The sequence below is a fragment of the Sesamum indicum genome, linkage group LG5 (assembly GCF_000512975.1).
Source record: "Sesamum indicum cultivar Zhongzhi No. 13 linkage group LG5, S_indicum_v1.0, whole genome shotgun sequence".
Lineage (NCBI taxonomy): Eukaryota > Viridiplantae > Streptophyta > Magnoliopsida > Lamiales > Pedaliaceae > Sesamum > Sesamum indicum.
In genome coordinates, this window is record NC_026149.1 from 6,168,123 (window position 1) to 6,191,701 (window position 23,579).

At 36.9% G+C, this 23,579-nt stretch overlaps 2 protein-coding genes across 2 annotated transcripts in view; one reads left to right on the plus strand and one right to left on the minus strand.

Annotated features, from left to right (window-relative positions):
* The window catches only part of LOC105162134 (WD repeat-containing protein 11), a 24,254-nt gene extending 4,325 nt beyond the window's left edge, over positions 1–19,929 (minus strand). Inside the window, exons 1-16 of the mRNA XM_020693815.1 lie at positions 18,790–19,929; positions 17,564–18,041; positions 16,889–16,976; positions 16,585–16,766; positions 16,235–16,371; positions 11,959–12,025; positions 11,321–11,489; positions 11,089–11,200; positions 5,803–5,878; positions 5,518–5,700; positions 4,986–5,146; positions 3,928–4,036; positions 3,464–3,659; positions 3,091–3,377; positions 2,809–2,930; positions 4–146 (exon numbers count right to left, since the gene is read on the minus strand). Of these exons, the coding sequence (XP_020549474.1) occupies positions 4–146; positions 2,809–2,930; positions 3,091–3,377; positions 3,464–3,659; positions 3,928–4,036; positions 4,986–5,146; positions 5,518–5,700; positions 5,803–5,878; positions 11,089–11,200; positions 11,321–11,489; positions 11,959–12,025; positions 16,235–16,371; positions 16,585–16,766; positions 16,889–16,976; positions 17,564–18,041; positions 18,790–19,736 (3,457 nt within the window). The 5' untranslated portion in view covers positions 19,737–19,929. The remainder of the gene's footprint in view (positions 1–3; positions 147–2,808; positions 2,931–3,090; positions 3,378–3,463; positions 3,660–3,927; positions 4,037–4,985; positions 5,147–5,517; positions 5,701–5,802; positions 5,879–11,088; positions 11,201–11,320; positions 11,490–11,958; positions 12,026–16,234; positions 16,372–16,584; positions 16,767–16,888; positions 16,977–17,563; positions 18,042–18,789) is intronic.
* On the plus strand, positions 22,151–23,260 carry LOC105162177. The gene is made up of 2 exons (XM_011080145.1): positions 22,151–22,592; positions 22,641–23,260. Exons 1-2 carry the CDS (start codon positions 22,151–22,153, stop codon positions 23,258–23,260), a joined length of 1,062 nt encoding a protein of 353 aa, XP_011078447.1.

A 23,579-nucleotide genomic window follows, 5' to 3' on the forward strand; every position in this document is an offset into this window, starting at 1 on the left:
CCTTTACAGCCAGTTCATGCAGAGATGAGGACACAGCAGAGGAAAGCACAACTGCTCGCAGAGCATTTACATAGAAGTAAGAGCTCTCTGGAGAAGTTGAGAGCAACAAGCTAACAGCAGCCTCCAAGTTCCCAACTGACACAAGTCTGACCATGGGAAATAAAGTGAATAAGGCTTAATTTTGTCTTATTTATGTCAAGATTCTCTATAATTCAGTTAACAGTCTCCAAAAAAATTTACATCAGGTCATGCATATACTGACACCTCATATAAGATTTTCACCTATTGCTAAAATGAGATATGCATCTCATTCAACCTGAGGTTTTTGCAACAATTAAAAAAATATCCTACAGCAGGAGGATGTACACATGATTTTAGGAAGAGAAGTGTTTAGAAACTTAAGAGACTTTAAGTTAACAGATCGATAAGGAAACAAAGGGTTTTAGCTGCAAGTATTAGATCGACGCAGAGCAGGATCTTGATAAGCTGCGAGGATAACCTTTTGGGGATGGAGCTGCTTCAGGTGATTTTATTCCTGGTGCAACAGAGCTTCCATAAAGTATTTTTGAAGGAAAATAAAGAGGCAGAATGAAAACTCTTACCAACTAGACAATAAATAATATTTACTACCAGCCACTGTGGAAAAGACTGAAACACGAATCATAATGTTCCCTCATCCCCAAGGGCCTAAACTGAATGCTCTCATTTGAAATGACTAAACTTTAGAGTTAGATTATGGTCACTTCATTTCAGTCACACTTTGAACCTCATGTAAGTGAAAGTCTACAGGATAGTTACAACTAAGGTAGACCTGCCAAATAAAGGAACATTCTGTTGAAGATAATTTGAATGCTGTCCAAGCTTCTTGGATTCTAGTTATTTTTATTGTTATTATTTCTGTTTAAAATAAATGCAACAGAAACATTCCCAATTTCTCTCCAAGTCCTAAAGTCCACAATAATCCAGATTTGGACTTCCATATGCATTATTTGAAGGGCTTATTGTAATGACCTTTGCTCGGAATTATTGTAACTACAGACTATTTCCGGGGCCCTTTTAAAATTATAAAATCTTGCCTCCAAGTTGCGGCCAGTAAAAACACCCAAATGATAAATGTAACAAGACTAAGTTCCTCCTGGTCAAAAACTAAAAGATCAATCAATTACAACTCCTTCCCTTGAGAATTAATGTAATCTCTGACTACACCCTTCCACATTTTGAAATTACAGTGCCCTCCAAATTTACAATGTTTACATGCCAGTGCTTTCAAATTTATAATGTTAATTCCCCTTTAATTTTTTAGACAACATGGAGGTGTATTTGTTCTGTCTTTAATTTAGGAAAACGAGATAAATATAATTCTTTAGTTATGTTGAGGTGCCTTATTTTAAAAACGTCATAGGAGAAATTTTTCTGAAAACTGCAAAGAAGGATTGTCTTAACATTATGTTTCTCCACACTCTAGATATTAAATGATAGCTAAAAATATATGTTTACTGTTATAGTGTTTAAAACAATTGATTCCAACATTGAAATAAATAAAACAGCATGGCATTGGTTTAAAGTAAATAAGGCTTCATTACATCATTTTTGCAAATCATCACAAATTGAAAAAACATGTTGAAGAATTAACATTACAAGATTTTGTGCCAATAAATGAAAACTTATCTAATTTCAGTGTATTATACAATCCAACCCTCATAATATAGCTTCATATCATTATGCGATGTAGTTAGATGAATGCATCTATTATTCTTTACATAAAATACAAAATATAAATAGTTAAGAATATAAAATAAGATAAGGCTACAAAATTTGGTATCCAGTGCATGATTAAAATAATATTACCTACAGATTGTATTCATTACAAAAGTACCCCTTCAAGTTTACCAAATAACTAATGGCAAATAGGCATATACAAAAATTTTTGGATTACATGATCATTTCCATACTTCTAGCAGATGGGGGCGTCATGTAAATGTCGTAATTTTGAATGGGAAGGTTTTGTAGTTTCAAAATGGGGAGGGGTATAGTTGTAATTAAACTCCTCAGGGAGATAATTGTAACTCCCTTATTTGAATCATCACATAAATATGTTCACAGCCATCTGTACACTGTTCAAATGACAATAACATTTTATGAGCATGTGTCGCAGTTTTGTGCAGACTCGGTCACATAAAACTTTGATGCATATGATTCCTGACCCACAATCATATGAACTCTGATGTAGATGTCCTCCTTCCATGTTTTATAAACACTTTTAAGCTTGAGAAACAGAGATGGAAAATGAAAGAGGAAACTATTTTCTTGCTTTTGCAACAAGCATCAAGTGAAATGACAAGAATAACTGCAAGCTATACTATATATTTTCTAATTACTCGCACTTATTCGATGTTTGTTGGATATCTAGAAACTAATCTCATTTTTGTCTCTCTTCTTCCACTGTGTCTTAACCATGCAAGTACATCCTTAACAATCACATTCTGCTCGCAATATAATAAAGCAATCAGATTATTGATGATGACTCAGTTTCAAAGTCAGACAAAATTAACTTAGTTAGACATCCAGTTTGCCACTAAATAGGAGATAATCTATTTCTCATAAAGAAATAATACATGACGGAAAGATGATTTGTGGCTAGCTACCATGAACACAATTAATGCTTCTACAAGAATCCAGTAATAGAATACAATTCAGTTGATAGAGGCACAGCCTCACAATAAACTTGTCCATCCCAATGCTGGATGATCCAATTAGCAACTAGAAATCTTGAACAGGAGGTGTCAATAATTTAGAGGAAAGACTTACTCATGTATACGGTTTTGAATTGCCTCTTCGCCCTCCAATTTCTCATGCCAATTGATACGTTCATTAGCGCGCTCCCATAGTTCTTGTTGTTCAAAGGCCATCAATTTAAGTTGACCGTTAACCTGCGATGAGAAATATTATCATAAAGAATTCTCAACTACCGGAAACCATACATATAACGGACACATCACAACTTTCCACCAATAAAACCAAAACACTTGATAGCTAATTTAAACATATCTATCCAATAAACAACAATTTTTATCACTCAATTTGACTAACCAACAAATTCTTTTTCCCTGATCCAGGCGCTGATTTCCCTTTTGAAGATATCCTGCTCAACATGGATGCCTCGTCAATTTCAGGAGTGCGAGCTGTATGTGGCCCTCTTTGTGTTGATTTATTAACCAATTTATTCATCAAGTGGTTGAGAGCATGAGGTAATTGTAGCCAAAATAGGGCTTCCATGGATTCACCAAAGATGGCCGCTGCAAATGCCAACCTCAATGGGGAGCCTTTTCTAACAACTTTAGCATATAGTCTTACTCTCTCGTCATCAAGGAGGCAGCCTTAAGGATACGTAAAGGAAGAAAAAGTCATTAAATTGTTAAGATACACATATTTTACATTAGCTGTGAACAGGACAGAAACAGACCTGCTTTACGGTAAGGCTCTAATACTTTCAGAAGCATTTCTGGAACAACAGAGTCGCCAACACGTGGTGAATTCATCATGTAGCCACGGAGATCTCCAGCTGATGGGGTTCCTGGAGTATTCCAGTCATTCATGGTTGTGCTAAATACATCAAACCATGCAGGTTTCACACCCAACTGCAAGATCATCCTCAGCGCCTGTAGGAAAAAGAAAAGCATCTCTAATAAGCAAATTGATGACAAATACTCATTATCAATTTTCAACTTCTACTAAGATACTACCAAAAACAGTATTTTCAATCTGTTTGTAGTATACATCAAAGAAATACCAATACAAAGAAAGATTCCCCTCCCTTAAAGTTTTACCATATATCTTGTACACAGAATACTAGTTACAGAACAACCAACCAATCCATAGATCCATGTTTATACTATAGTTTGCTACAAGTCATGTTTCAGAAGGTACCAGGGCATGTGGTGTGGGGAGCAATACAGGAGAAGGCAAAGGTACTGGCCGAAATCTCTCTTTTGTTGGTCGAACTTGGGGACCAAGAACCCCCATTTTCTGGTCATTTCTGCATGCAGAGGAATTTGGCTCATCAACTATAGCAAGATGCTTTTAGGTTGTGAGCTTCTCAACATATTTGCGACAAGCAGTAAATTGCATTTCAAGTGAAAATATATAACATGAAAAGTTGAGTAAGAGTATCCTTAACGCACTTGGTTTCCATTTTTGCAACACAAAATATGACATGTAAACAAACTTTACTGTAAAGTTTTGTAGATCCAATCCACACAGGACAAAATAGAACTACTCTGGCACATGCTAATTTAATGCACACATCAAATAAGTATCACATCCACTGTGCCACTTTCCATCCCGATAACTAGAAAAGATTGCTAATGATCTAGCAGGCAACAGGCAGTTACAATGTCAATACTTTATATTGGCACTGTTAAGTTTGTATCATCCAAGAGTTCAACTTTAATGTTTCAGGTTCCTTTCTTAATTGATCTGTTTCTCTGTTTATATCGTGAATTCTCCTGATATAAGATCTGCCTCTTCGTAGATCTCTTACACAAGAAGGATATCCTGCAAGGATCACACTTCAGATTGATTGAAACAGAAAATATTTGATTCATAATAGAATATATTGACTTGCAAACTCATAGTGCCTGTCTCATTAAATTAATACCCCCTCCATCCAAAATAAAAACTCCCAGTCAACTAGGTCCGAGTGTTAGATGAGTTTAGAGAAAATGAAAGTGTTGTATATCTTTACATTAATGCCTTCAAATGTAGTAATGAAGAATCAATTGACATTTCATATGTTTTAGCTGAGATGGTAAAAAGAAATTCCATTCAGGAAATAAAGTTTTAAACTTAGGACAGTTGGAGTAATACTAAGGATATGATAACCATGTCCTCTTCTATCAGCTTACACTGGATATGTACACAGTTGTAGCAGCAAATGCTTAAAATATGAAGAGTTATAGTGAACTGTAAGGAATTAATAGACATACACATTAAGTTCAACAAGACGGAAACTACTATCAGCTCCAGCTATGCACAGTACCAGTGGATCATCCTTACTTGTCCGCAATGGCAACCAGTCAAGTTCAACTACTAGAGTTCCAGGAAATTGTGGTTGTAAAAGGGAATTAGCCAATGGATCAGGTGAATCCTGTAGATCAAAAGCACTTATGAAATTGAGAATCAAACAGAGACATTCCCTAAGTTGGGGAAAGAACAATAATGTGAACTAGTCCTTTTACATTGATATTGCAATTGTGAGAAAATTTCACATGTAGAATTGGGGAATAAAGGTTTCTTAAATCTTAATCCAACTCTTATCAAAATGAATTGAGAAGGAAGTTGAACAAATTTTAAGTTGGTAGTGGATGTCTCTAAATACCATTAAAGTATAAGGATTACCTTCTACACATTGTTATCCATGTAAGATACATGAAATTTCACATAAAAATATTCCACACATAATGATTAACATAGTCATGAAGTATTTCAACTAGTGCTATCATGCTATGTGATTCTTACCAGATCAAACACAGAAAATGTGTTGTCATAAAATAAAACAGCAATACGCCCACGGCTACGGTCTCCAGGAACAACTGGTGAGAACTTGATTCTCCTAATACCATCCCTGTGAGTGTTGAATGAGGATGATTGCCCAGTAGTGACATCCCACCAGCGTATGTTCCCTGTCCTGTCTCCAATGACCTGAAATGTCAATACAGAGCTTCTAATATGAAACCTTCCCATAAAGTCGAAAAATGAAAATTCAATCATGAGTAGAATAAGTCCATCATATATGGTACATACTACATGAGGCAAGCGATAAGCCATGGCTGTAATCAATCCATCCGACGTAACAAATGAAGATGATGGCCACTTCGGTCTGAAATAATGGCAAATTCAGACAAGATAACATGAATTAGAGCACTTCCATGATGTTAAGGAAACATGGAAGCCATTTCAGTTTGTAGTTGAACATGATAAAGTAGTGAGCAATGTAATATAAAAAAGTTAACTTGGTTATAGAAATAAATTATAATGACAAAAGAAAATGCGACGAAGCTGAAAGATGACTGACAAGGATTTGTTTATTAAAAGGCCATGATTTCTATCCACTAAAAGAAATGACCAAATCACGTCATAGAAACATATGAAATTATACCACCATGAAAAGATACAAATTAAAAGTTCCATTTCTATGTTCCGGAGTAGTCATGAAACTCTAAGACAGAAAGCAAAATAACAAAGACAATAAAAATTGTACTGCTTTGTTCTTTATTCTTTTCTGTCTTCTTTCCTATTCTTTATTTATCATTTTTCCACGTTCAACCCCCCCCCCCCTCTTTTCTTTCTTTCTACTTTCCTTCTGTTTTTTCCTTTCTCCTTATATTCTCATCAACAGCCAGCCCCTGGCCCCACTCTGGCAGTCATCGCTGCTGCAGATCTACCCAGCTGCTCCACCCTCCATGCAGCCCCATCACTCAACCCACTCTTCCCAATTCTAAGTTGCACAAATGTACACACACACGTGCGAAGAGAGTGAAAGAGATTTTATAAAATGTATGTATATATGCACATATGTATTCACAGATTTATATATTTACATACACATCACATGTATATATAGATACATATATATTGTCGACAGTAGATTGATACACTAATTTATAAATTTACATATATATGCATATAATATACATTTATTTACTAATTTCTTCATTTTTCTTGTGTATGTGTAGTGAGTTAGAGGAAGAGAGAGAGGTGGAGGTGGAATTGGCCAGTGAAGAAACTGGAAAACTAGTTTAGCTTTATCGAAATTTAATTATTTAATTTTTGAATAAAATATAAATTCATTAAAAATCACTAAAAAAAGAAAATTAATGACAAAAAGTGAGTGACAATTTTAATATTGCGAGCAATCCAATTTTTCATGAGAGGACAAAAACATATTGAACTAGAATGCCACTTCGTTCCCGAGGCGGATTAACTCCTCCTATGCAGAGAGCAAACCTTTCCCAATTTAAATTCTATAACAAGTTGGGCAGGATTGATATTTATACTCCAGCTTAGGGGGGGGGGGGGGGGATTTGTTAGGGTTGTTACATTGTATATATCTTTCTTATTATTTGCGATAGCTATGATTGGTATGTGAATCACTTTGTACATATCCTCTTCCTCCATCTCTATGTATTTGAGATTACATGTCTTCAATAATACAGAAACATACTTCCCTTCTCTACTTTTCAAAATTTGGAAGGACAAAAACACCATATATGTTATAATATCTACCCATATACCAAAAAAATAAGTTGGAGCAGCGCCCCTTTTTGTGCTTCTTCCTTCTGCTAGAGTAAAGGTAGACGTAAACTTTTTTAGAAGAATAACCAAGTTTCACAAAATCTAATTTAATTTAACTTCAGCGATAAGCTAATGATCACTTCAAATAGGTTTTTGCAAACAAATCTTTAGTAGCAGTTTGCAACAGATTATAAAACCAGCTTTTCCCCTTGTGGCTTAAAGAAACCATTTGAAGGATGTTTGCAATCTCCACTTTAGCTTCTGGGAAGATATTTTTTGTACTTCTTGCAGCATAAGTGCGAAGCATCCAAAAACCCATAATGAACCAGCCCCAAGCCTCTTCAAATCAAACCATTCAACCACCACAGGCCACCAACATCAGAAACACAATTGCGCCACCACTTGTATATACGCATATGTATTCATATATAAAACTATATATAAGCATGCATACATATAAGTTTCTATATACTTATTTATACCAAATGCATTTTTAGTTACCACTCAGCATGCTTGATTGCAGCAGTAGGTGATGGCAGCCTGGGTTTGTAGCAGGGCGGGAAAGCTGGGGAGGGACTAAGTTATGTGTGCAGCACAGGGCTTGGATGGGTTAGAGTTGGCTGCACAGGACTGCAGCAAGCTCTTGAAGAGGGCACAGCGCTCGGTAGGGGATTGGTCTACGGGCCAGGAACGGGGCTCGGAGGCTCAAGAGACAGGCAAGAGGCCGGGTGCAAGATTAGTGTAGTGTAAAGAAGAAAATTCACTTTCAACTTTTGGACAGCTTTACTAATCAATTACCAAGATTTCTCCAATTTTACTACTAGCCACATTCACAAGCCCATGAAAACATCGCCTAAGGAGAATTAGTGGTGCCATGAGGTGTGGAACACAAGTCCAGCTAGATTTGATACTAACTTTAGGCGCATGGTTATTAGGGGTGGCAGACAAGTCGAGCTGGCTCACGAGCTTCGCAAACCAGCTCGATTTTGAGCTCGACTCAAGCTCGAAAAATTCGAGCTCGAGCTCAATTCTCTTTATTCATCAGTTCGCAAGCCGGCTCGTGAGCTTTTCCTATTTTTTTTATTTTTTATATATATTTTTATTTATAAAATGTTTATATATTTAATTTTATATTCAAAACTTATCAATTTTACACTCAAAATTGACCATATATTATAATTATTAATCAATATCATACATTTTATTTTGGACAATAATAAATTATGGTACTTTTATTTATACATTCAATCTTTATACAAAACAAATTTAATCAACAACTTAGTAAATTATAATATTTTTATAATTAAGATTATTATTTAATATGACACATATAAACTTTATGTTATATTTTAATATATATTTGTATTTGTTATATGTTTTTTAAATTGACAAGTAATTCACTTATGATCTTTTTATCTATTTCTGAGTTTTATATTTATATCAAGATACATACTATGCATTGTGCAATCTATTTTATTACTTATAAATTTATGTCGAAATTTAGTTATTCCTACGAATTAATCGAAAATAATGATAATAATAATAATAATAATGGTTGAACAATTTTAATTATATTTATTATTATTTTATTATATATATAATGAGATAAAAAAGTTTAATCAACAATTACGATATCTTAAAATCCGAGCACCCGATTCATACCAACTTTAAATATATATAAGACTATGTCCATTAGATCATATCACATGACCTGATTCAACGATACACCATCTTGAACGATAACTCTTATGTTCCGAGTACGATATCTCGACATCCGTATATCCAATAAGTCTAAAACTTTACCAAATGAATTTTTCTGTAAGTTTGATCATATCTAACGGTTTGATCTGAATTTTGATGACCCAATTAACCCATATTGTTCAACAATGTAAGATGATAGTTATATCAATGTAATACTAATATTTATGAATATATAAATTTATTGCAGATTGTGAACATATATTAATCTCAACTATAAAATATTTTTATATATTTCAATTGCACTATTCTAAATAATGGATACTTTTCTACAATTTTAAATTGTTCAGTATGAATTTTTCTTTTTTTTGGTATATTTTACAAATTATATTACTACTAAACTAATTAGTAGTTTATATTTATAACAATACATTAAAATTTCATACTACATTTTGGTATATTTATAACATAGTATACATTATGCAATCTATTTTATAACTTATAAAATTATAACATTTTATTTTATTGATAATAATAATAATAGATCAACTTGAGCTCGAGCTGTCTCATCATATAGGAATCGAGCTCGAACAACTAAAAATCGAGCTCGAGCTCGAGCTCGAGCTCAACTCAAGCTCGAATCGTTTACACCCCTAGTTATTAGCAATGAGCGAACAAATAATATTGTCTTCATCAACATATTGCCGTTTTTTATTCCACTTTTCAGCAGCCAATTATCAACTATACCTAGCCCGAATTGCAAATTCAGCATACTCTTAAATAACAGGAGAATCAATGATTAGAACAAGCAAATATGCCAAACACGCAGCACCATAAAAATTAGATTGACGAAGAGAGCAGGTAACAACATTGCCAAACAACAAAGTTTTCATCATCATTAAACTTGCTAGAAAGTGAACCGTACAAGGACTGTCTAATGCTATAACAAAAGTTTCTCAATGAACAGCAAAACTTTTTGACTCTTCTGAAATAAGAAGTTAGTCCAAAAGTAGGATATAGTTAAAACTATGAGCAGCTTAGTACGCTGGTTGTCCATGAATTTATGATAAAAAACCCAGACAAATGTATGCTTTCCCTAAAAACTGAAATTTGCTTTAAACAATCTTTATTTGCAAAAACATCTCAGTCAGCATAATACACGCACATATAAAATGTAATACATCAGAACAGCATCTCATTATGAGCAACCTTCTAGAATTTGTGCATCACATCAATAGAATCAAGCTTGCAACTTAGCTTCAGCTTTCCAATTGTAAATGAAAATCAAGTATTTTGGCTAACAAAACAAATGGCCATCTCCTATATCAGATTCAACGCAAGGAGCCGTTTCTGAGTAAATCTTTTTGTAAGCAACTTGCTTACCTATCAGACTTATGATGCCTTAAAGCTTATATCAAGATTATGATTAAGCAAGAAAGGGGTAATAGCAAAAAGAAAACACGCTAAAAGCTTGGGCAAGAGGAAATAACTGAGGAAAAAATTCATGCAGAATAGTTTTAGCATAAGTAACTAGAGTTAAAACAAAATGCAACTAACAGCGAAAAAAATAAAAAGAATTTGATCAAAAAATGACCGGCTCAACCATAGTACAGGTCTACTTTGTTTATTCGAAGAAATTTTCCCAAAGGACAGATCCACTGACAACCTGTTTGACATGGATAACTTAGAAACGGTTTTTTTTTTTGAAAAAAAAATGCTAATATAGAAGCATTAACAGAAAAATCTGGTCAACAAATTGTTCATAAGACTTCCAACAAAAAGTCAGTTTACTCGTCATCTGCCTAAACTTGAGGTATCTACATATAGTTATCATTAATTATGAGATCTGGAACAGATGAGAACTTGACTACCCTCTTCATCCCATTGCTATATGCATACCCACCCCGTCAAAAACAGTTTCAAATAAAAAGCTCACTGCTCCTGCCAAAAAGTCTAAAGTTATCCATATATTTTAGAGGTTCAACCTAAAACTATAACTTGAATTTAATTCCAAAGGTTGGAGATATTAATCTGTTAAAGGCCCAAAGCGCATCCTGATAAATTGACCATCAGCCATGAATTAGAGAAAAAGCATACCTAAAGTCTCGGATTCTTCGTCCGTGGACCTCGAACACTCCAAGTGCGCCATTCACCAAGGCAAATGCAAAGCTTTCTGAAAAATCTTCATGGGATCCATCTGCTCCTTCTTCTGCAATTCATGAAATGAATATTCAATGCAAATATTAAGTAAAGCTGGCCAACTTAAGAGTCAGATCTAGGAAACATCTTTAAAGAAAGATATGAATTAGCTTAAGCAAAAATTGCTCACTAGCATCAGTTGATGATGTTGTAGTAGGGGATGAGGGCCCGATAAGGGGGACGTCAGCATGATCTTTGGATAAAAATGAAGAGGTCCTTGTAGGTTTACTTTGGGCTGGCCTTGGAACTGTTGGAAGAGTCCATTCAAGAACGGTGAATGGAAGAGCTAACGACCTCAGCTGCACCATAAATACTTTAGATGTTTTTTGAGAGTAAAGGTTGAAAGAATTAATAAAACTATTCCAGTGTGGATATTTGTAATTTAATTTACTTCAATTCATTAAAAAGGAAAACTTTCTTATTAAAAGCTGGAATTTCTAGTCATGATCAATAAAATGAATTCAGAAGTTGGCAGCATATGCGATTATAGGGAAAATTAGCTCAAATGAAACTCAATGGTTATCAAGCCTTGAGACTTACAAGAGAACATTCATTATTTGTTTGATAATTTACCCGCAGAATCAAGTTACTTTTGCTCTCAGTTCAAGTTCACACCTTTAAATCAGCTTAATGAATGCATAACTGTTATTGATACCTTTATCTCACTTAAATGACAAATTTCAAAACAGTTTCCAAAACAAGAAAGAAAGAGAACAATCATCATATCTTAATCAGAAAGGCTGATAAAGAAGAAGAATAAAAACTAACCATTATCGGAGCCTTTGTCATTGCCCAAACCTCAACAGGTGCATCCCGGAACAAGATCAAAAGATATCTGAAAGAATTTACAGCTATATTGAAGGAAGGGTCTCAGAAAGAATTGCTAACAAGTTGTGAATATAAAAGAAATCCACTTTGAACAGGTTTAGTAAAGAATGCTCGTGATTTTTTAGAATGAAAATGAAATCATTTAGGTCAATTAAGTCATAGATTTGACCAATTAGAACACCATTCTATAACCTTTTCTCATTTATATCTCAACCATCCATCTCCAGAAGGGAAAGTGAATACTTTTATTTGCTATTGACAATATTACGGATCTTTGGTTACTATAAAAGCGATATTCTGTAACGCAAACTTATCTACTTCCCTGACATTTTCCACAAGTTCTATAAGAACAGTTTAGTGTTTCCTTTAGCAACCAATTGACAAGAACTTTGGCTTAAACTAGGATATGAGAAGATGATCTTAATTGTATATCAACCCAGCCTGATCTCTGAAAAATTACATGAAAATATATCTCAGAAATGCATTCTATCTTGGAAAAACTTTTTTCTAGTAGACCTGAAAAAGTCCCTGTAAAACCTTCTAGACCTAGAATAGCAGTTGTGCCACCATGCCAGAAGTTGCACAATATCTAACTGAAATTTAGAAGTTCAATCAATCATAAGATTTCATTACTATCCATATCCCTATGCACCTGCAGTTCATAGTAACTTTATAGCCCACTAGTATTTAAAACTTCTACAAGTACCTAAATCTAACTTAGTCCATTAATCCTTAACATTTTTGCATTTCCTATCTAGTGAGTCGTCTACCCTGCCAATCCATTAGGAGCTTCATGTCCAAACACTGTCCTCCCAGACCCAGCAACCCACCTACCACTGGACCCAAATTGAGGGCAATGGAATCCTACTTCAAACATCTCAAGCTATCCACAGTGATTAGTGTATACCAAGTTAAATTTATGATATCCTACTTCAAAAAGGAGAGGAGGGGGCAAAAGCATAATATAGAGAACATGGAGGGTAAAAAAGGCGCCAGCTTCTAAGATAAAATAATTAGATTAGAGAATCACAAAGAAATCTTAACCCAGACTGCTTTAGACTACCATTTGCTTGCAATGATACCAGAGTTGATTTATTAGTCAAGTGGGTTAATATTGTTCTCGGACATATCAACCTAGGTTTGACAACAATTTCAGCCATTTGAGTCATAAGTCTCCTTTGAGAAAGACGAGAATCTCTATCCCATAAGCATGGTCTCCCCCACTATACGCGTACATGCGCAAGAGCACATTGAGTGATGAGGGCATCCTTGAGACAATAAAACAATCTTTAGTAGTCAGTCGCATTACATTCTTACTCCCTGAGAATAATCTTATATAACTTGTTCCCTATTCAACAGTTTTTGGACCATTGCATGGAATTCCGCACATAAGCTACTTCTTATAGTACTATTTGTTAGAATGCATGTTAACATCAAGATAATAGTTTAACAGACCATAACCTCAAAATTGTAATTAAAAACTCAAATTCAGATTTTTCCCGAAAAAGTGAAGCTTTTGGTATCATCATGTTAACTGGAAAAATTCGGTGCGTCTTAGATTTTGCTTACCTGACGACATTTTTGGCAATACCACTCAAAAAGAATGAACCTAGTTAAAGCAATACAAGGATTTAAGTGAAACTATATTGATCCATCAACCGATTGATAACTAAATCAGGATTAAAACTGTAAATGCTTCTACTTGTAATGGTAAAAATTGCACATAAATATGCACAAGCAGACCTATTTTATTGTAAGAAAAAAGTAATAACCAAGAAATATAAACTCATGATGATTTTGAAATTAACAAATTTTATGACTCAAATTTGTTTATACTAAAATGATGGTAATAGAAATTTATGCGTATTAAAATATTTGCAAAATTTACAACCTTCCATTAGATAATTTCTTGTTTGTTTAATTTCCTTTCCAGGAAGAAATACGAGTGGCATTTTCTTAATCATCAACCCCAGAAAAAGAGGTAGACTACCAGTATGAGAGCCTGATGCAAAAAAGGGCATTTGTAATCCTTGATGTGAGGATTGAGAAAGATCTCTTGTACTTGTAAGGAAATGGATTCCACATAGAAATGAATCAAAATCTGAAACTGTCCTATTACAGATGACAATGTGACTAAAGAGCTCCTACTTGCAGTAACTCAACAAGTGTCTTGACTTTTGGTCCAATACTTAAATATGTTTCTGAAGATAACCAAAACTCAATTTCATCTAATGGTTTGGATTCAGAAATGGCAGGGTAAGCTTCCGCACTGTAATATATTAAAATCCACTCAAGATCGCAAAAAAGAGTCAAAAGCAGTAGGCTGACATATAAACTTAATGTGAGTTAATCACTCTCTCAAAGTATAATTATTCAGGTTGAATCACAATTACTTCTTAAAATCATTCTAACGGCTGATTTAGAAGTACTTCCTTAATAAGATGGAAATATCCTTCCCAAATATATTATTGATCTTCCTACTGAAGTCTTTATGCAAATAGATTTTCATTAGAAACTTACTTTAGAAATCAGGCACTGCACACAAATGTCCAAGTCACATTTTGTCTATATCTAATGAACTGTGCTTTCCATGGTTAACCAAAGTCTGCTTATGAACATAACTTTTGGAAATTGTTATATAACTCCTAAAATTTGTTTTTATTGAAAAATTTATGGAAGCTTGATATAAACTGTCCTAATCGATCAAAATGTGTTCACTTGGAACATTTTTCTCGGTTGAGAGAGAAAAATTATTCTCTTATAAATTGTAAATGTGACCATTTTCGTAAGAAAGAAGGGTCCACTTGACCTTACAATTTTCAAACGTCTTCAAACTCTTACAAATCCTTTCTCCTGCATAAAAAGAGGCCTGAATGAGTGCCAAGGAGAAGGATGTCCCTTGCCAACATGGAGGTTGTCCAAGTGCGAAGGGCAATACTTAGTGTCCCTAGCAACACAATTGTTGAATGCTGTATGGTATATAGTAGGCTTCAGACAAATCGAAATTGGAAGCAAGAACCTATAAAATCTTGAGTGAAAGCCTAGGTAGTTCATCAAAAGCTTGGTTATTAGGTCAAGCACTGTAAAAATTTTATGTTTGTTTTCCTTAACTATTTGGCATTTACATTCAACTAAAACAATTACAACTTTAAAACCCTATAAACAAACCCCACCCCTCACCGAAGGCATTTTATGAACAATGTGCTTTGAAAGGCTTGAAATAAGAAACAACATATAACTATGTTAAAAACCAAAGATGCATTTAGAATGGCTCCGTATTCTTTTATTGGCAAAATCCACTTCTTAAATGCAGAAAGGAAAAGGATTTCAAACAATTATAGCCTTGCTGTCCAAAAGCTGTCAAACCCCGCCCACATTCACAGTTCTCGCCACTTTCTTGAAAATTGCAACTTATACCAAAATACTTATACTACTACTACTAATATTGACTATTTATCAATATAGCCTACTTAGTCCCAACAAGGCCTAAACCTTTTCTAAACCAGCACCAACAGCAACCCCAGCTCTCCACCACCCCTAAGTTGTACACTGATATAATGTCACACTTTCCCCCAGCTCTCTAACTGAGACCTAACAACTCCACCATATCTTAGTAGTCCAATTCAAAATGACAAATTCTCACTTAGCAGCCAAACCCAAGGCCAACAGAACTCTCATCTTTAACCATTCATGACACTCCCTCTGTATAATATTCTCATAGCTCCGACCAACCATCTCTGGATATAACATTCCATCTTTCCGGAGCCAAACCTCATCAATTTCCATTGCCATCACCAAAAGGTAAAGGAATATAAAAGAAAGTTAACAAAAAAGAATGAAGCAAGAGATGATGGTTGTGGTAGTAGTGATTGAAGTTGTTTAAAGTTTTTCCAGTTTCAACTCTCCTTTTGTCTTATTTTCTTCAAGTGAAGAGGATTGAACATGCATTCCGAGATCTTTCTTCACAATTTGAGTTTTAACATGAAAATATATTACTGGTCAATCACTGACTAGCAACAATAAGATCTAATAAGTTTTGTTTGCTCTCAAATTCCTCAGTAGCTAAATACTTCTTCTATCATCAGTAAGATATGTAATTTCAGTAGGTATGCTTACTTTAGGATACATGAAAAATTTCAAGAAATGTAAAACATCAAATAACTCAAATCCAGTACAAACAAAACAACCAAATAGAACGACTAAGGAATCAGTAAACCTTCCAGAAGATGAAGCCCTTAATGCTCTTATTGGTGCTCGCTCCGGCTTTTGAAGTACTCGAAATGTTCTATTAAGGCCACTTCTCAGGCTGGTTACAACAAGCCTATTGACATAGCCTCCTGTTTTCTCTGTTCCCTGCATACAAAAATGAATATTGTTAAGAAACTGCGGTTTACAAATATTGACAGAAGTCAAGGCAATGCTTCAAAAATGGATGCACTAGTTAAATCAAAGAGGAATCAAGTGTGAAGCAATTGCTGCCAATTGCCAACATAGCCTGTGACCATATGCATAAGGAGAAATTGTTAACCACCAAAAAATTAGGATGCTCCTAAAGACTATTCTGACCTGCGTATAAGAGAAGGAAACAAGTCTTGAGTTTCCTAGCCAACGTAATCCCCTGACCATGCTGCTGTGAACAGAAAAACTTGCAGCAACAGCATTAGCCGAGATGTCAATCACATCTATCGTGCCATTTTGCGTTCCTAAAGCAACTAGTGGAACAGCTATAGCAGGGGAGTTTCCACCACCTTCATGAATGCATAAATAATCAGTTAATGCATAATGCTGCTTAACACAGAAGATTCGATGAGCTTTCAAGGGGTGGCAGAAAAGGATTCACGAATACAGGAAACAGTTAAAGATTACTCACGTGCTAAAGTAGCCGTCAGTGAAGGCGATGGTACAGCCAGCATAGTAACTGCTGATGACAGAAGATGAAGCTGCCCATCTAGAGTGACCTGCATTATTGGCAGAACTAGCAATTTAGATGAACCCATAGAAAGAACAGCAACAGGCTAGGGGAACAACAAAATATTACAGAATCAGGCCCATCAGCTCAAATCAAATCCGAAACAAACATAAAATGAATTTTTCTTTTTTTCTGGCAGTCGAGGGAACCTGAAAAGAATTGAGTGATCGAATAACTCTCTTTCCCATCCAGATCACATGGTTAAATAAAAAGTACAATCTCGAGTTCCTTTTGAATGCCTTCTAGAACAGAACCACAATCATGATTTAACTTGATAAAGTAACTACTTCTTTTAACATTTGGTTTATATGACGCAAAGGATGTTTTACTATTCAAATTGACCTGCAACAAGAACAATCATGCCCTGAATCAAACTTTTAGAAGCTTGCATACATCAGATACTCGACATCTATTGCAGTTATGTATTTCTGCAGAATTAGAAAAATAACATGCAAATATCACTTCTTCAGTTGTGATCCTTGTACCATCAAGTCCAGCACAGGTAGCAACATCAAATAAATATAAACGAGGAAATACAAAAGAGCATTATCTTTGAAAAATAAGATTCCCAACAACCTTAAATGACACTTCCTCTAAAGAAGTAGTGGGACCAGATTGGCGGTTTTCTCTGCTATTTGTATCATCTGGCTGTGTGACTGATTTCAGTACGCCTAAGTCACCAGGAAAACCTTCTGATCGGGATTCCACTTCCTGGGCTGGAAGTTCACGGACCTCAGCAGCCTTTTTCACATTTTCTATATCCTTCTGACCATCCCTCAACCTTTCAGCAGTCAGGAGCCATTTCCACACTTTTCCATCATCAGAGATGGATATTAAATGTGTCTTCGAAATTATAGGAGATTCATCAAAGAAATCAAAAGGATTATCGAAATCCATATCAAATGAATCTGTGCCAAGACAAAGTTTGCGGATGTCTTGAAGCATGTAATCTGATTGAGAGATGGCAACTGCAAGAACTAAAGGAGAAGGAACAGTTGTGCCAATTGAAGGCATTAATTCATCCATTGAACACATCATGTGCACCTGGTCTCCCCTGAGGTATGATGCAAATAAGAACGATTTTCTTAGTCAACCTAAAATTTAGAAAAGAAAAGTACTCCAACTACGCAATGAAATAGAACAAAAACTTGGTGTATACTTATATACCTCCTAATCACCATGGAATAATGCTCAGTCAACAAGCTCTACTAGTAATACCACATACAGGAAATCCAGTAACTGAAATTAGACCTACTAGAAGCTTACTCTAAAATGATGGGATTGCATCTAAGTTACCATGACATTAGAACCATTAAAGAGAGCAGACAAGAATTATCACATTGTTTCTACGTCCTACAGCTTCGTGCATAACTGACAGTGTTCGCACATTAACATGATTACAGAACCACAATGAGCGTGTTATATACATCATAAAATGTGTTTTGTCTGCTCTTTCAATTCACCCATTCACCATTCTTTACCATAATCCTGGCAACAGAATATACATTGTCAACGCTCACCAAACTTTGCTCAATTGTTAAAATTACATATCACGTTCATATCAATAAGTTCATAAGCTTACATTTTTCATGTGAATCGTGGCCATTAAACTTTCTATTGAAACATTTTTACTAGGTAATTATTCTCACAAGTTGACACTCTGTATATCATTACTCAGTTTATATAAACAAATTTGAAAAAGTTCACGTGGAATCTATTCTAACACACTTCAGCAATACAGTACAATATAAACATGACCAAGAAAACAAAAATGCAAAGTCATGTTGACATACAACACTCACTCTTTGCGTCGCCAAGTACTGAGCTTCCCATCCAAATGAGCACAGTAAAACACCTCCATATTCACATCTGGTAACACTTCCAAGATCTTGCTGCAACCCCTCGGCAACCCTGCTGCAAACAACACCGATTCGTACTGCAAGTCAAACAATAAAAGCTCTCTGGGAAAACCCACTAATATCACATGTTTCCAATGTGGCGAGAAGGCAAACTTCGCCACATAATTGGGGAAGATCACAGAGGCCGGCGCCCCACTGTTACTGCCACTAGAAGAATCTCTCTCCAGCCTCTGCAATTCCGACGCGTCTGTGCGAATCTGAAGTTCCTTCAAGGCGACGTCGTTTTCAGAATCATCACCCAAGGCACAGAAATGGCGGGAATCGAAGGGGTCCCGCCTAAGACAGGAGAAGTATTCCGGGGAAGAATCGTACTTGAAGAAGCAGCGGCCAGTTGCAGTGTTGTAAATAGAGAGAAACGAGGGTCCTGAAATGGCAGCGAGGCACCAGGAGTCGGGTCGGGCCTGGATCCAGCAGAGATCCTGGATACCTAATTTAGATGAATTAGGATTATTTGTATCGAAAGAAAGAATGGGGGCTTTGGAGCGGAAATCAAGCAGCGAAATGCGCCCATGGCGATCACCGACAGCGAGCAGGAGGTGCGAGGAGGTATTTTCGCTGTCCAGTAGGTAGTGGGGTAGGGGGAGGGGAGACCATCGCACGGCGGTGATGAAGGGGGACACGGTGGACGAAGCCTGTGGGGGAAGGGGGAGGGTGGAGACCAGCTGCATGGAGTGGGTGTCAAGAATGGCGACGGAGCTGCCGGCAGCGTAGGCAAGGAGGCCGGCTGAGGAGAGGTCCGCAGATCCGCAATTGTTCTTGGACGGTGGCCCCGGCAGCATGCAGTCCCACGTAGCCAAGGAGGGCTCGTTGGGCGGCCGCGGCATCGACATAGCTTTGCTCTCTGGGAGCTACTGATTGATTGTTTGTCAGGTAATGAGAGAAGTAGTGAAGAAAGGAGGAATGGAATGTGAGAAGAGAGATCTGAATTCTAACATGCAAGGCTGGCACGTTGGGCAGATGGAAAAGGTTTATGAAAATGCAACTTGGACAAATTACAATGGAAAAGGTTTATGAAAATGCAACTATGACAATTGTACAATAAAAGTTCATCTTACACTATTCTTTGATTTGATTTTACTCATGTTTTTGGTGTTCAAGAATGAAGGGAAAATGAAGGAGTGTGTGTTACATGGGATGGGTTTTTTCATTTTTATTTGTTATCTAATATCAAAATGTTTTTAAAATTCCTTTTAAATGAGTCGAACTTATAATTTGTAAGATCTGTACAAGTCAATTATTATAATTAGACATTCACATGAGTTCAACCAAAGAGTGTAAAATCGAACAAGTATGGTAAATTTATTCATAAAATTTAGAATTAGCTTAAAATTTGTTATGATTCGTACTTCAGTCAAAATATATGAATTTCAAAGCACATAAACCAGCTCTTTTTTTAATTTATTTATCTATTTTTATTATTAATTGTAACATAATTCATTATTATAATAGAGACACATTTATCAAGTGAGATGGGCTTATGATTTGATAGATTATTTTTTCTTTTTTTAAAAAAGCATAATATTATAACCAAAGAATCCACAAAATTACAAACAAAAAGTTGGAAGAGAGTAAGTTCGTTCCCAACCTACAAACTTTAAAGGCCAAAAACAACGAAGTAGAGAAGCTATAACCTTACTACAAAGATATGTGTGCAAGGAGGAGATGTTGGTAGGAGGAGTCCACTTCTTGAGACAACTGAGACAAATTTTCCAGCAAGCTTTTATTTCGATCACGCCACAATGCCTACGCTAACGAGACCGCAAGTCTACGCACCTTCAATCGAATCCGCTCACCTTGAAACAGTTCACCACGGGATATTTGACAGGGCCCATTCCTGTCTAGCACAGCATGCTTATCATCCTCTTCTTCCCTTCCATCATCCTCTTCATCCCTTCCACATCAAAGACATTGTCCAAGAATGTGAACCCGCCACACTCGCCATGGGAAGAGCTTGGCGACAAAGCCTCCAAAGAAAGACTTTAATTTTGTTTGGCACCTTAACCTTCCAAACAAAATTCCAATTATGTCGCCCAGCACCAGTAGAAGATCCACCAGCAGCTGCAGCCATTATCTCTGATGAGGGTGTCACGAAGAGATGCTGATTAGAACAAAACTTTGCCGGTTGGTCGCGTATAATATCGCAGATCGGTGCGAGAAAAAGACATGAACAAGATCGCAGAGTCAGATCGCAGGATCGCACGGGGCACATTGTGGCTTGATGACGTCTCAAATCGGGCCCCATGAACCCGAATCCGACCCATATTATCCATCGGACAGGTGTCCACCGGAAAAATAGCTGAGTCATTGCATGGATGAGCCTGAAGCCGACACCTGTCCAACAGGAGGGTCCCATCTTCAATCGCCTATAAATACCCCAAGTCCACACTGAGAGAGGGTACACTGTTCATCTACACTTATATTTTAGATCGCCGAATTTTACTTTCGATTTTAGCATCTGACTTAGGCATCGGAGCATCGTCGTCGGGGCGATCCCGACTAGCTTTGTGTTTTGTTTCCAGATAACATGTCCAAATCGGTGACGTGGGTGGTCGAGATCATTGATCAAGGTTAAACGTGATCGAGCCGGATCAGTTTGGCGCCGTCTGTGGGAACGATTTTGGAGATAAAACATAAACCCTAAAACATGGAAAGATCGGAAGGTGGTAGGCGGGCTATTGAGGAGACCCCGAGGGTTGGGAATGAGAGGATAGTCCAATTGACACAAGGAGAATTACAACGAATGATGGAGGAAGCTAGCAGAAATGCCATTTTGGCATATGAAAGAAGAACACAACCCGCTGAAAATGAAAATGCCCGACGAAGAGTAATACGAGACAGAGAGACCGAGCGGATTTTTGAGGGGATGAGTAGGAGAGCTCCCGAGAGGAGACGGGCGGCCGCCCCTTCTGAAGTAGGGTCTAGTTCGCAAGGTGGATGGCGGAGACGAGAACCCGCAATCTCGAGAGCGGATGTTGACAGTGTAGGCAGATAGATCCATTTGCTGGGGAAACAGATTGATGAATTGAAGTGAAGAGGAGAATTAGTTACTCAGAACAAACACTCGCCGTTTTGTAATAGAATTCTGAGTGAAATTGTAAGTGCGACTTTTAAAATGCCGGATTTACCAAAATATGACGGTCTGAAGGACCTTTCACCTCTGCTCTGGCAAGAGACCCGCCAACCAATGTGGAATAATTGAGGCGCTTGGCGCAAAAATATATTAACAAAGAAGAAATGAAAAGCTATGAAAGATGGGGAGTGGTTAGGTGCTGGAAGGACCCGCGACCACGAATCTGGGAAAGATCCGAGGCAAAACGCTGATTGCTCTCGCGACCCTCCATACCGACCAAAATACCACCGATACACACCCTTGAACACTACCCGAACAAAGGCGCTGTTGACTGTAGAAAAGTCAGATATGTTAAAATGGCCCCGCCATACGAAATTCACGCCAGCTAAAAAATTTTTGGGTAAGTATTGTAAATTTCACCGCGAGCGTGGGCATGACACGGAAGAGTGTTATCAATTGAAAGACGAGATTGAGAGGCTGATAAGACAAGGGTATTTTAAAGAGCTAGTGTTAAAATGCCGTGCTGAGGAAACTGTGGTTCGGAGAAGTAGATCTAGGAGTCCCGACAGGAGGCAAGATAAAGGAAAAGGTGTGCTAAAAGAAGCTAATCTGGGAAGTAATGCGCCTGTGAAAGGCATAATCTATACTATCGCATGAGGGCCAGAAGGGGGCGATTCTGGGAGATCTAGAAAGCGGCAGAATAGAAATGTTCAGCATGATCAACTCATTGCAAATATTGAGCCAGAGGAGGAAATTACGTTTGGGAACAAGGATGTGGCAGGAAGAGTGGGGTCGCAAAACGATCCTATGGTGATCAGACTCGATATAGCCAACTTTACCGTCCGGAAAGTTCTGATTGATAATGGAAGTTTAACGGATATCATCCTCCGGGATGTTCTTGTCAAGATGGGGTTAGAAAACGTGGAGTTAGAACCTGTGAGAACCCCGCTAGTTGGGTTTGGTGGCACTGAGATTGTGCCATTGGGAACCCTTGATCTACTCGTGTCTATAGGAGAAGAACCTCGAAAAAAAACGCTGATGATCAAATTCTTAGTTGTAGACACGCCCTTTGCATATAATGTAATCCCTGGAAGACCTGGGCTGAATGCATTCCGAGCAATAGTGTCTACGTACCATCTGAAAGTAAAATTTCCAACGAGAGCTGGAATAGGTGAGGTGGTTTGCGACCAGGAAGAAGCGCGTAAATGCTATAACTTATCCCTGAAAAAGGGTGAAAGCACGGATAAAAGGAGAAAATTAGATGTTATTATAGGAGGAGACTAGATACCTGAAGAGAAAACCGAAAGAATTCGGCCAGCTGAGACTCATAAGATTGTAGAGGTGATCCAGGGAGATCCCTCTAAAACTACCAGGATAGGGTCGCACTTGCGCGAGCAATTGAAAACCATGATGGTATCATTACTAAGGAGAAATGCTGATGTTTTCGCATGGAGCTCGTCTGATTTCGTAGGTGTGGCACCGGAAGTGATTGTTCACAGGTTAAACGTAGACCCTACCATGCGACCTGTGCAACAGAAGAAGAGAAACTTCAGCGCGGAGAAAAACCAGGTGATCAAGGAAGAGGTAGAAAGGCTGTTAAGTG

Coding starts and splice junctions, on each gene's coding strand:
- LOC105162177 (XM_011080145.1), top strand. CDS start 22,151: ATGAAAGATGGGGAGTGGTTAGGTGCTGGAAGGACCCGCGACCACGAA. Junction 22,593..22,640: donor AAAAGAAGCTAATCTGGGAA/GTAATGCGCCTG, acceptor CATGAGGGCCAG/AAGGGGGCGATTCTGGGAGA.